This window comes from Eumetopias jubatus, unplaced genomic scaffold (genome assembly GCF_037043125.1).
Source record: "Eumetopias jubatus isolate StellerSeaLion01/CBP00866 unplaced genomic scaffold, mEumJub1_p1.0 scaffold_17, whole genome shotgun sequence".
Lineage (NCBI taxonomy): Eukaryota > Metazoa > Chordata > Mammalia > Carnivora > Otariidae > Eumetopias > Eumetopias jubatus.
In genome coordinates, this window is record NW_028274823.1 from 68,201,475 (window position 1) to 68,215,077 (window position 13,603).

Genomic DNA, 13,603 nt, shown 5'->3' on the forward strand with positions numbered 1-13,603 from the left:
TCAACAGGTAAATGCAAATCAAAACTACAATGAGATATCACCTCACATCTGTCAGAATGACTAAAACCAACAACACGAGAAACAAGTGTTGGCAAGGATGTGGAGAAAAAGGAACGCTCTTACACTTTTGGTGGGATTGCAAACTGGTATAGCCACTGTAGAAAACAGTAGGGAGATTCCTCAAAAAATAAAATAGATCTACCCTATTATCCAGGAATTGCACTATTGGATATTTACCCAAACAATACAAAACCCTGATTCAAAGGGATACAAGCACCTCTGTTTACTGCAGCATTATTTATAATCACTGAATTATGGAAGCAGCTCAAATGTCCATTGACTGATGAATGGATAAAGAAGATGTAGCATATTATTCAGCCAAAGAAAAGCATGAAATCTTACTATTTGCAACAACATGGGTAAAGCTAGAGAGTATAATGCTAAGTGAAGTAAGTCAGCGAAAGACAAATAGCATATGATTTCACGCATATGTGGAATTTAAGAAACAAAACAACTGAGCAAAGAAAAAAAAAACGAGAGACAAACTAAGAAACAGATTCTTAACAATAGAGAACAAACTGATGGCTACCAGAAGAGAGGTTGGTGGGGTGATAGGAGAAATAGGGGGTGGGGATTGAAGAGTACACTTATCATGATGAATAAAAAAATAAACAAAAAAACTTCTTTTAGTCATTCTTTTGCAGTAGATACTGTAAAAAATGCCCATCAGCATTTTGGGGTTTTTGGCTTCTTCAGAACTCAGTCCAGAATATAAGAGCTAAAAAGAAAACTCAGGGAACTCATTACTGTATTGTCCCTTGAGTCCCATGGTCCCTAACTGACCTCTCTACCTTTCAGTCTTCTTCCACCTTTCAGATTCCTATGTTTCTTTTATATATAAAGTCCAGAGTTTTTAGTCATATTTAGTGGGAAAAAATAAGGAGAAGTGTTTCCACTCCATCTTGTCCTGGGTCAAAATTCTTATGCTTGTTACAGCTACATTCTCATTAACAAAAAACAAATATCGATATGATATGTGTCAAACATGAATCTACAAGTTCAATTAATGAAATAACAGCAGAAAATATGGAGACAGGAACTGAGACTAGGAGAAATGTATTAGCATTAGTGACAAACATCAACTTTGAGGATATACAATCTAACACTTAAAAGCACCAGGAATTCCTACACCTGTCAGTGGATTGGAAAAGAGAAAACTTTCTGATCTAGAAAGGTGTTTTAAGGATAGTGAGGCTACTTAGTGAACTTGAAGGAGTAAGAGAGAAAGTGGTATTTTGATCTGGGGTAAGGGAAAGCAATATTCACTTAGAAATTTATCTCTAGAGAAAGAGATCAAAATGAGCTCAATTCATATGGATTGAGTCAGAATTTACCTAATGCTTTTTCATAATTTGTAATGATTTGGAAAGTCTGTAGTCAGGTAAGTGAAAGGTTCATTTCTATTCAAGCATTTTGATTAACAAATTGACATTTTAAATGGATTCTGATAAAGGAAGTGGGTCCTGATTAGAATTCATTACCTAAAAAGAAAAATCAAGGTCCATTGAAGCTAATGTCTACTAATTTTATAATAAAGCGTTTTGAAAAAGCAATTTTGAAGAACTGTACCCACGCCTTGAGAAGTATATTTACTTATATATACTGTATTAAGATATAATTTACATGGATTTTACAACTGTCATGGAAACTCCAACAAAGGTAAATTTCCTTGTTAGTAAATACATCTTTCATTCTAGTAGACTGGAATCAATTATACAATATATACAATGACTTTTTCCAGGCAGTCTTTATCATTTCTTTTCTTCTTAGAAGAGTTTTTGAAAACCGATGATGCAAATTTTAATATCTAAAGACCTGAAAATAGGCTAGTTTCCACCCAAAGGGCAGAGAAAATCAGAGAAATACTGACCTCCAGTGGCCACCTAAAATAGATATTGGCAATATTCTAAGACTCTAAACCTTGTACCAAAGATGTATTTATTATATTGATGTATTTCTTATTAAAGAAAATAGCAATAGATCTTTTTGTTTTCAAATTTTATGCTTAAAGAAAACCTTTCTTGTTAAATATATATGGTCATTCCCATTCACAATTGACAGATACATTAATTTATGTTATATCTGTTTGTACTGTCTAAATTAGGTTAATGGCATCCACCATGAAATATGTATAGATTCAAGGGTAAGTAATTATCAGATAAAAGAATTATGGACTAAACTCTGTGTTTATAAGATATTCAACCTTATGGTTTGCAGCATCAAAATATATATATTAAAAAAACCCATGATATTGCAAAGTATTTCATTTGATGAAATCAGATGCCTAAATTCACCTCTCTCTCTCTGATTCCCTTTACATTTTCCACAGCTTGGAGATGATTTAAATCTAAAACCATGATCATGACTTAAGAAAACTAGAGAAGTAAGAAACAAATAACAACAAAGCTTCCTAATTTTTTTTCATTATAATCCTTTACAACTTAAAGTTTAAAGTGAGACCAAATGACAAATTATAGAGATTACTGTGTAAAAGTTTTAGAACTAAATAGCATTTATCATTTTAAAAACCTTAGTCTTAGCCTTTTAAAAACATATATCTCTATTTACTGTCCTGAAATTTTTGTCTGTAAATATAAAACATTATTAAGTATTAAAACTACCTGTATCATGGATTGCTTTTGAATTCTTGGAAACTGCTTCCCAGTGTAAACACAGGCTATCTTAGAAATACTAATTGAACATTAGAATTCAAAAGTAAATACGACAGACTGAATAATTAATCCAAGATAATGGCTAAGAGATCTCATCACTTAGACTGAAGCCTGAAAAAATCCCACCTGATTCACCATATTTCATGAAAGTTACGTCCCCCCCTCCCATTTTCAATATCTTAAAGCAATCAATCCACAAGAAGAGAGTATTCAGTTTAGTTATTGGGTGGTAGAGGAATTTGTCAAGAATGGTCATCAGTCTAAACCCTGGAGGTTTTACGATCTTCCACTCAAATGGACAGGAACTGTCATTACAAATGATTACAGAAAGGGATGTAAGTAACATGAAAAAAAAAATCCCATAATCTGATTTTTTTCTACTCAATTATTCTGGGAAATAAGAGTATAATTAACTATTTTGAAAAGAAAACAAAAATTGCTATTTCACAGAACTAGACTCAAGGGAAACCTGAGCCTAGAGCTTAGAATGGCATTTAGTAAAGCAAATCACTATATATTTTTTTAACCTTACCGAATATAGTCAAAATATTCTTTGTGTTGGTTACGATAAAAAACAGAAAATTTAAGCATCCGTCCTGCAATCACTTCGGCCTTCTCCAATAGCTGTGTTAGATGAACTTTTGAATAGTCTGAAAATAACAAAAAAATTCTCTTACTAAAAATATATTACCAAATGTATCAACTACATGTTCAATAAATTGGAAATTATTAAAATTCACCTTTAGAAAATTTATCTTAGTGAATAGGAAATTGCACTGAAAAAAAAATTCATTGTCTTTGTTTGGCACATTTTTCTTTCTACAAAAAATGCATTTGTTATGTTTTATTTTATTTTTTTTAGGATATCCATGCATTTATTTCACTCTTTGAAATGAAAGATCCTGCAACAAAAATGTTAAGTAAGGAATGCAGACTCTGCATAACCCAAGTAATATCAATTGGCACCATACTAGCTTTTCTTGAATCAACTGATAAGTCAAATAAAAGAAGCTTCTAACATGCAATCAGTAGCAAATTGAATTTAAAAAGGTAGCAATAATAATGTTAATTTAATTTACTCTTTAAATCTATGAGGTTTGGGGGCGACTGGGTGGCTCAGTCCTTAAGCATCTGCCTTCGGCTCAAGTCATGGTCCCAGGGGCCTGGGATTGAGCCCCGCATCGGGCTCCCTGCTCCGCGGGGAGCCTGCTTCTCCCTCCCCCACTCCTCCTGCTTGTGTTCCCTCTCTCGCTGTGTCTCTGTCAAAAATAAATAAAATCTTTAAAAAAAAAATAAATAAATCTACGAGGTTGGTGAGATAGATTAAATATGACAATTTTATTGATGCAGAAATTGAGGCTTGTCATGGTTTGATTTGCCAAATGTTCATATAGCTAGTAATTTAGAGACTAGGTCTCTGGTTTTTAGTTGATGGTTTTCAGGTATACAAGACTCTTGAAAATCTAAAGCTTCTCTCCAAGTAACTTGATCCTTTCACCAACTTTTTGTTTTGAAAATTGAGGACTGTTGTCAAACTCCTCTACCAAAATCTAAGCAAAAATCTTTGTCTATAAAGATTATAAGACATTCCAAATAAAAGCAACCTAGTTGAGCTGCTCATGACAGCACAGGTTGTTTACTAACTGCTTCACTGGCTCACATTTATTTAGATTAGAACATATGATGCAGAAGGCATCATGCAAAGTTAGATGATCAGGTTAAAAGATCAAACAGAATATTCTTCCTTTCAAAGAACTCACAATCTAAATTTGCAAATAAATATACATAGATAAATATATAAACAACTGTGATTTATGGGGCAAGCACAGGGTTTTATCCTGACATAGACTAGACTAGAATTAGATTAGTTGGTGGCATTCTATTTTACTTTATGTCAATATTTTGCACAGTACATAGCACACAGTATGTGCTCAATAAATGTGGAGTGAATTAGCTTTTATACAGATCAAAAGACAATTTATACAAAAAGCTTCCTCAAAATTTACAGATTAAAGATTATTGATAAAGTTTAGGTAAAAGTCTCTGAATTATTCTGATAATTTGAAACAATAAGCTTTGAAAAGCTTAAGTTCCCTTTATATTTTACTCATACAAATTAAAAATGCAAAATAATTTATAGAAAACTATTGTACCACATATAAAAGCTGGCATTTTATTATTCACCCCATAACATTCTTAGTAGAATTATGAGATGTAGTTCAGTAAAAGAGCAACAGGGTGATCACTCTAAATGAAAGAAGACAAGGTTTTCCTTCATACACATAGAAATAAAACATGTACTCATATGGTTAAATAGATTATAGAACAGAGTGTGTATGCAACTATAGACAGGTATTTCTGACCTGGAAATGCCAAAGGTCTTTCTTAAGCTAAAGAAGAAATAATATTTCACACTTTTCCCCAATGTCAAATGGGGATTTTAGTAGGTAAATTATAGCTCTTTTAATTGGATAAATATTATGACTTTGTTTAGTGCCGTCCTATGGAAAATAGCATGTATTAAAACAATATCCAAAAAGACTGTGGCTTGGGACAAGAGATTTGTAACCTAAAATGGTAGAAACATCAGATTGGCAACAGACCTATCCACAGAGACCTGGCAGGCCAGAAAGGGCTGGCATGATCTATTCAGAGCACTAAATGAGAAAACTATGCAGCCAAGAATACTATATCCAGCTAGACTGTCATTGAAAATAGAAGGAGAGATAAAAAGCTTCCAGGACAAACAAAAACTAAAGGAATCTGCAAACACGAAAGCAGCCCTCCAAGAAATATTGAAAGGGGTCCTCTAAGCAAAGAGAGAGCCTAAAAGCAGCATAGATCAGAAAGGAACACAGACAATATACAGTAACAGTCACCTTACAGGCAATACAATGGCAGGAAATTCCTATCTTTCAATAGTTACTCTGAATGTAAATGGGCTAAATGCCCCAATCAAAAGACACAGGGTATCAGATTGGATATAAAACAAGACCCATCGATATGCTGTCTGCAAGAGACTCATTTGAGACCCAAAGACACTCCCAGATTGAAAGTGAGGGGGTGGAAAACCATTTACCATGCTAATGGACATCAAAAGAAAGCTGGAGTGGCAATCCTTGTATCAGACAAATTAGATTTTAAAGCAAAGACTATGATAAGAGATGAGGAAAGACACTATATCCTACTTAAAGGGTCTATCCAACGAGAAGATCTAACAATTGTAAATATCTATGCCCCGAACATGGAACAGCCAAATATATAAGCCAATTAATAACAAAAGAAAAAAACATCAACAACAATACTAGTGGGGGACTTTAACACCCCCCTCACTGAAATGGACAGATCATCTAAGCAAAAGATCAACAGGGAAATAAAGACTTTAAATGACACACTGGACCAAATGGACTTCACAGACATATTCAGAACATTCCATCCCAAAGCAAGGGAATACACACTTCTCTAGTGACCATGGAACATTCTCCAGAATAGATCACATCCTAGGTCACAAATCAGGCCTCAACTGGTAACAATAGATTGGGATCATTCCCTACATATTTTCAGACCACAATGCTTTGAAACTAGAACTCAATCATAAGAGGAAAGTCGGAAACAACTCAAATACATGGAGGCTAAAGAACATCCTACTAAAGAATGAACGGGTCAACCAAGAAATTTTTAAAAAAGAATTAAAAAAAATTCATGGAAACCAATGAAAATGAAAACACAACTGTTCAAAATCTTTGGGATGCAGCAAAGGCAGTCCTAAGACGAAAGTATATAGCAATACAAGCCTTTCTCAAGAAACAAGAAAGGTATGAATTACACAACCTAACCTTACACCTAAGGAGCTGGAGAAAGAACAGCAAATAAAGCCTAAACCCAGCAGGAGAAGAGAAGTAATAAAGATCAGAGCAGAAATCAATGAAATAGAAACCAAAAGAACAGTGGAACAGATCCACGAAACTAGGAGCTGGTTCTTTGAAAGAATTAATAAGATGATAAACTCCTAGCCAGACTTATCAAAAAGAAAAGAGAAATGACCCAAAAAATAAAATCATGAATGAAAGAGGAGAGATCACAACCAACACAAATAAATACAAACAATTACAAGAACGTATTATGAGCAACTCTATGCTAGCAAATTAGATAATCTGGAAGAAATGGATGCATTCCTAGAGATGTACAAACTACCAAAACTGAAGCAGGAAGAAACAGAAAACCTGAACAGATTATAACCACTAAGGAAATTGAAGCAGTCATCAAAAATCTCCCAACAAACAAGAGCCCAGGGCCAGATGGCTTCCCAGGGGAATTCTACCAAATATTTAAAGAAGAATTAATACCTATTCTTCTGAAACTGTTCCAAAAAATAGAAATGGAAGGAAAACTTCCAAACTCATTTTATGAGGTCACCATTACCTTGATCCCAAAACCAGACAAAGACCCCATCAAAAAGAATTACAGACCAACATCCCTGATGAACATGGATACAAAAATTCTCACCAAAATACCAGCCAATAGGATCCAACAGTACATTAAAAGGATTATTCACCACGACCAAGTGGGATTTATCCCTGGGCTGCAAGGTTGGTTTAACATCTGCAAATTAATCAATGTGATGCAATACATTAATAAAACAAAGAACAAGAACCATATGAAGCTCTCAATAGAAGCAGAAAAAGCATTTGACAAAGTACAGCATTCTTTCTTGATCAAAATTCTTCAGAGTATAGGGATAGAAGGTACATACCTCAATAACATAAAAGCCATCTATGAAAAACCCACAGTGAATATCATTCTCAATGGGGAAAAACTGAGAGCTTTCCCCCTAAGGTCAGGAACACGGCAGGGATGTCCATTATCACCACTGCTATTCAACATAGTATTAGAAGTCCTAGCCACAGCAATCAGACAACAAAAAGAAATCAAAGGCATCCAAATTGGCAAAGAAGTCAAACTCTCACCCTTTGCAGATGATATGATACTTTACGTGAAAAATCTGAAAGACTCCACCCCCAAACTGCTAGAACTCATACAGGAATTCAGTAAAGTGGCAGGATATAAAAATCAATGCACAGAAATCAGTGGCATTTCTATACACCAACAAGACAGAAGAAAAAGAAATTAAGGAGTCGATCCCACTTACAATTGCACCCAAAACCATAAGATACCTAGGAATAAATCTAACCAAAGAGCCAAAGAATCCGTACTCAGAAAACTATAAAATACTCATGAAAGAAATTGAGAAAGACACAAAGAAATGGAAAAACGTTCCATGCTCATGGACTGGAAGAACAAATATCTTGAAGATGTCAATGCTACCTAGAACAATCTACACATTTAATGCATTCCCTATCAAAATACCATCCACTTTTTTCAAAGAAATGGAACAAATAATCCTAAAATTTGTTAGGAACCAGAAAAGACCCCGAGTAGCCAGAGAAATGTTGAAAAAGAAAAGCAAAGCTGGTGGCATCACAATTCCGGACTTCAAGCTTTATTACAAAGCTGTCATCATCAAGACAGTATGGTACTGGCACAAAAACCGACACATAGATCAATGGAACAGAATAGAGAGCTCAGAAATAGACCCTCAACTCTATGGTCAACTAATATTCGACAAAGCAGGAAAGAATGTCCAATGGAAAAAAGTCTCTTCAACAAATGGTGTTGGGAAAATTGGACAGCCACATGCAGAAGAATGAAACTGGACCATTTCCTTACACCACACACACAGAAATAGACTCAAAATGGTTGAAAGACCTCAATGTGAGACAGGAGTCCATCAAAATCCTAAAGGAGAACACAGGCAGCAACCTCTTCGACCTCAGCCGCAGCAACTTCTTCCTAGAAACATTGCCAAAGGCAAGGGAAGCAAGGGAAAAAATGAACTATTGGGATTTCATCAAGATAAAAAGCTTTTGCACAGCAAAGGAAACAATCAACAAAACCAAAGACAACCGACAGAATGGGAGAAGATATGTGCAAATGACATATCAGATAAAGGGCTAGTATCCGAAATCTATAAAGAACTTAGCAAACTCAACACCCAAAGAACAAATAATCCAGTCAAGAAATGGGCGGAAGACATGAACAGATATTTTTCCAAAGATGACATCCAAATGGCCAACAGACACATGAAAAAGTGCTCAACAATACTCAACATCAGGGAAATCCAAATCAAAACCTCAATGAGATACCACCTCATACCAGTCAGAATGGCTAAAATTAACAAGTTAGGAAATAACAGATGTTGGCAGGGATGCAGAGAAAGGGGAACCCTCCTACACTGTTGGTGGGAATGCAAGCTGGTGCAGGCACCCTGGAAAACAGTATGGAGGTTCGTCAAAAAGTTGAAAATAGAGCTACCATATGACCCAGCAATTGCACTACTGGGTATTTGCCCCAAAGATACAAATGTAGGGATCCGAAGGGGTACGTGTAGCCCAATGTTTACAGCAGCAATGTCCACAATAGGTAAAATATGGAAAGAGCCAAGATGTCCATCAACAGATGAATGGATAAAAAAGATGTGGTATATATATACAATGGAATATTATGCAGCCATCAAAAGGAACGAAATCTTGCCATTTGCAATGATACGGATGGAACTGGAGGGTGTTATGCTGAGCGAAATAAGTCAATCAGAGAAAGACATGTATCTTATGATCTCACTGATATGAGGAATTCTTAATCTCAGGAAACAAACTGAGGGTTGCTGGAGTAGTGGGGGGTGGGAGGGATGGGGTGGCTGGATGATAGACATTGGGGAGTGTATGTGGTATGGTGAGCGCTGTGAATTGTGTGAGACTGTTGAATCACAGACCTGTACCTCTGAAACAAATAATACATTCTATGTAAAAAAAAATAAAAGAAGATAGCAGGAAGGGAAAAATGAAGGGGGGGAATCGGAGGGGGAGACGAACCATGAGAGACTATGGACTCTGAGAAACAAACTGAGGGTTCTAGAGGGGAGGGGGATGGGTTAGCCTGTTGATGGGTATTAAGGAGGGCACTACTGAATGGAGCACTGGGTGTTATACGCAAACAATGAATCATGGAACACTACATCAAAAACTAATGATGTAATGTATGGCGACTAACATAACATAAGAAAATAAAATTTAAAAAAAAGAAAGTAAATGGAAAGAAATGCAATAAAGAAAAGTAAACGTGAGATAGACTCCAAAGAAGAATTTTATTTCAGGAAAAAACTGAGGTAATATATTAACTCCAATATAACACAACAAATATAGGTAAAAATTTTATCATTGAGAATTCTTTACTCACTATTAATGTTACTCTTAATACAATATAAAAATTAGCTGCTTCATTACTGATAACTAAACTATGATTAATACCATATTTCATCTAGTCCAAAATGTATTTTTTCACATTTAGCTTCTTAATGAGTCCAACAATAACTGTGATATGAAAACACTGTTTCATACTTTAACTGACAGTATAAAATGGTGGAACTTATAATCAGTATCTTAGGAAGAAATATGGTACCAGAGAGATATTATTTCCTTGCTCTCAAAGACTGAAATCCTTAACAATCAAGGATGTTATAATCCTTAGCAACTTACCCATATATAAAAAGGTTTGAAGATAAAATCAAAATAACATAGAATTAAAATTTTATCCATTTAACATATCCATAGGAAAAGTTTTGCACTGAATTTGAGATTAAGAAACAACACAAGCTAGTGAGATAAAGCAGTTGCTAAGTATGTACTGAGTCTAAAATAATGCAGGTGTGACATTATGGGGAGAAAAAAAAAAGGCCGGTTTATATGAAGGATGCCTCAGCTGGGAAAATTTGCTAAGCAACTTACAATAGTTGAGGCAAATTGTTTTTAAGACTTTCTTCAAGCTCCTTTATGTTGAAAAACACAGCCTTTCTCTACAATTTTTTAGAGGAAACAATCACCTATACAAAGAGGAAATAAAGCCCCATTCTAAGAGACAAGGAGAGGATGACAGATGTAATCAGGTAAAGATATCTTTGTATGAGTTCAACACCTATTTAAGAGCTCACCAAATATTTGTTTCTTAAATGAATGAATAAACAGATAAATGAACGAGATAAATGGTAACATTTCCAATCTAATGGAATATTAAAGTATAGTTCAAAATCAAAGGGGATGGGGCTCTCCACATCAGGTATCTCAATGTCAAATGGCTATGAGGTACTTTCTAATGAAGCAAAGACACACACACACACACACACACACACACACACACGACACTAGTTTAGATACAGATTTCAGCACTCAGGTGAAAAATCCAATAACATTTCTGCTATGTACAGTCATTAAGATCTGCATCCATTCCCCTAAGTTACAGAAAGATGTTCCTGACTTCTTTGTTTCAATATCTGTGAACATTTTTTTTAAAGATTCTATTTATTTTATTTATTTGACAGAGAGAGAGTGCAAGCAGGGGGAGTGGCAGGCAGAGGAAGAGGGAGAAGCAGGCTCCCTGCTGAACAGGGAACCAGAGACACAGGGCTTGATCCCAGAATCCTGGGATCATGACTTGAGCCAAAGGCAGCTACTTAACCAACTGAGCCACCCAGGTGCCATCAATATCTGTGAAAATTTAAAGAAAAAAAAAGCTCTCTCTCTCAAGACGAAGCTCAAAATATGTTTGAGCATATTTTCAAACTAAACCAATTTTTATTTGCAAAGCTTTTACTTTGAAAAATCAAACTATGCAGCAAAGAACTAATTTAATGCCATTACTCAGCTTTTACTGAGAATCTAAGCTCCCTCCAACTAATACAGCGTAGCTTGTTCTAGTACACAATGCTACTGTCGATGTAAAAATAACCCAATGCAATTCATATCACCTTATGATTAAAAAATATTTTTCTGTAATTAGCTTTTAAGGAACTACTAAATATTTTTCTGGATTTGTATCTAGTTCTCTTACCTGCTGTGCAGAATTCTATAATTTCACTCCATTCAGACACAACATAATCACCATCAACCTGTTTTGAGGCAGTCTGCACTGCTACTGTATATTCAGTTCTCGGGCTCAAAAACCAGTGTCCACGGACAGTCATGGGCAAAGGAACAGCTTTTGCCACCAATTTCGTTGGAACATCCTAAGACAAAAAGAAAGAAAAACAGGAAAGAAGGAAGGGTAGAGGGCAGGCAGGGAGGGAAGAAATAATTTAGCAGTAGAACCTGAATCAATTTTAAACAATGTGGAGGAACTTAAATTCCTGGCTAATCATAGAATTTTCCTTTTTAAAGATATTTAACAATTATTCTAGTCAAATCTCTATTCTCCAGATGTAAAAAAAATAAGGCCCAACTTGATCAAAAGACATGCCCAAGGTCATACAGCTAATTAATGACATAAAATGTATTTAGATTTCTGTTTTCTTGATTATTGTTCTTCTCTGTACTCTCCTTATATATGTTCCTTAAAGTGCAATATTCTAATATTAAATTATAAAACAAAACAAAACCTCCCAAAACCCAGAAACATGACAAACAAATTCAATGATTTTGTATTTTAAAATATATTTGTTTAATTTATACTATCCATTAATTTTACCAGAGTAGCCCATTACTAAATATTTTATATGTGAAGGCAGAAAACATTTTAAAAATAACTATTTTAAGATAAATGAATCAGTTTTATTTACAAAAGAGGTAGTATCTGCTTCAGTTGTATTCAAGTATGGAGCTTATGTGTCACAGAAATGTTTAGGTATTTCTAAACAATGATTAATAAGGTTATTAAACTTGCTAGTTGAATATTCACTATATTTCCAAGACATGGTTTTCTAAGTGTGGAATGAAGAAAAGGGGGTCAAATCTTGACCTAATCATCACATAACATTAAGTATTTCAAAGCTATTTCAAGGAAATATTTCAAAACTACTTCAAGAAGGCAAATGTCAGCAAAGAAAATATCCATAACTAGAAAGCATAATCAAAATTAGAACATGGTTAGAATAATGACTTATCAACCTTGTTCTCTCACACTTATCTATACATATAATCCTCACTTATCATTAGTGTGTATAACTGCGCATTTGGTAAAAGACATAATTTCCAGAAAGGATAAGGCAGCTCTTCCAAAAGATTTGCCAAGTTAAATTTAGTATCAATATAAAAAAAAGACCAGTTTTCATCAGTGAAAATACTGAAACATAAGAAAGAATACTTAATAACTATTATCCTCTCTATGCTACCTCTGATGTGTATGTAGAGACATATGTATCAGCAAAGATATGTGATAAGTAGACTGTTATAAGAATAAATACCAAAGAGGTGTAAACAGGTCTAAGACATATAAAGGCTAATTTTCATCCTCAAATCATAAAATAAAATTGACTACATAAAGCAGTTTTCAGCCCTGAAGTATTTTACAAATACCCTAAAGTTTATAAGCTATATCACATTCCTCTCTCAGCAGTTATAGGGAAAAATGTATGCCTTAATGAAAAACTATACCCTGCCTATAGCATATTCTTCTGGCTATTTTCTTTTGATTCTGTGGGAGTTATTTTATAACACTGTAATCTGTAGATAACTGATAACAGTTATTCTTGTCTAAATACATGCAAATGAATTTTGTCCATCCATCCTTTCTGTCCCTTTCTCCTTCCTGACCCCAAATCAGTTTTACCTGTAGTTATACATTTATTTCAATATACTAATCTATGCTTGTGTCTATTCTTTGGATTATCCCTCGAACTGGTTGTAACACCTCATCAGTTACCTCATTAATGAGTTAAATCTTTTAACACATGTTCATTTTTATGTCTATATGACAGTCATGATTTTACCTCCTATGGGAAAAATTGTATTTTAATAGTATACTTGGCATTTCATTTTCTTACAAAA

The 13,603-nt window shown here is 34.4% G+C and overlaps 1 protein-coding gene across 2 annotated transcripts in view; it reads right to left on the reverse strand.

Moving 5' to 3' along the window:
- Positions 1-13,603, reverse strand: part of PHYHIPL (phytanoyl-CoA 2-hydroxylase interacting protein like) — an 89,878-nt gene that overhangs the window by 4,161 nt on the left and 72,114 nt on the right. For both annotated transcript variants that reach the window (XM_028124010.2, XM_088019919.1), the window contains 2 exons: positions 11,673-11,847; positions 3,265-3,382 (listed from right to left, as the gene is read on the reverse strand). In XM_028124010.2, the coding sequence (XP_027979811.1) occupies positions 3,265-3,382; positions 11,673-11,847 (293 nt within the window). The remainder of the gene's footprint in view (positions 1-3,264; positions 3,383-11,672; positions 11,848-13,603) is intronic.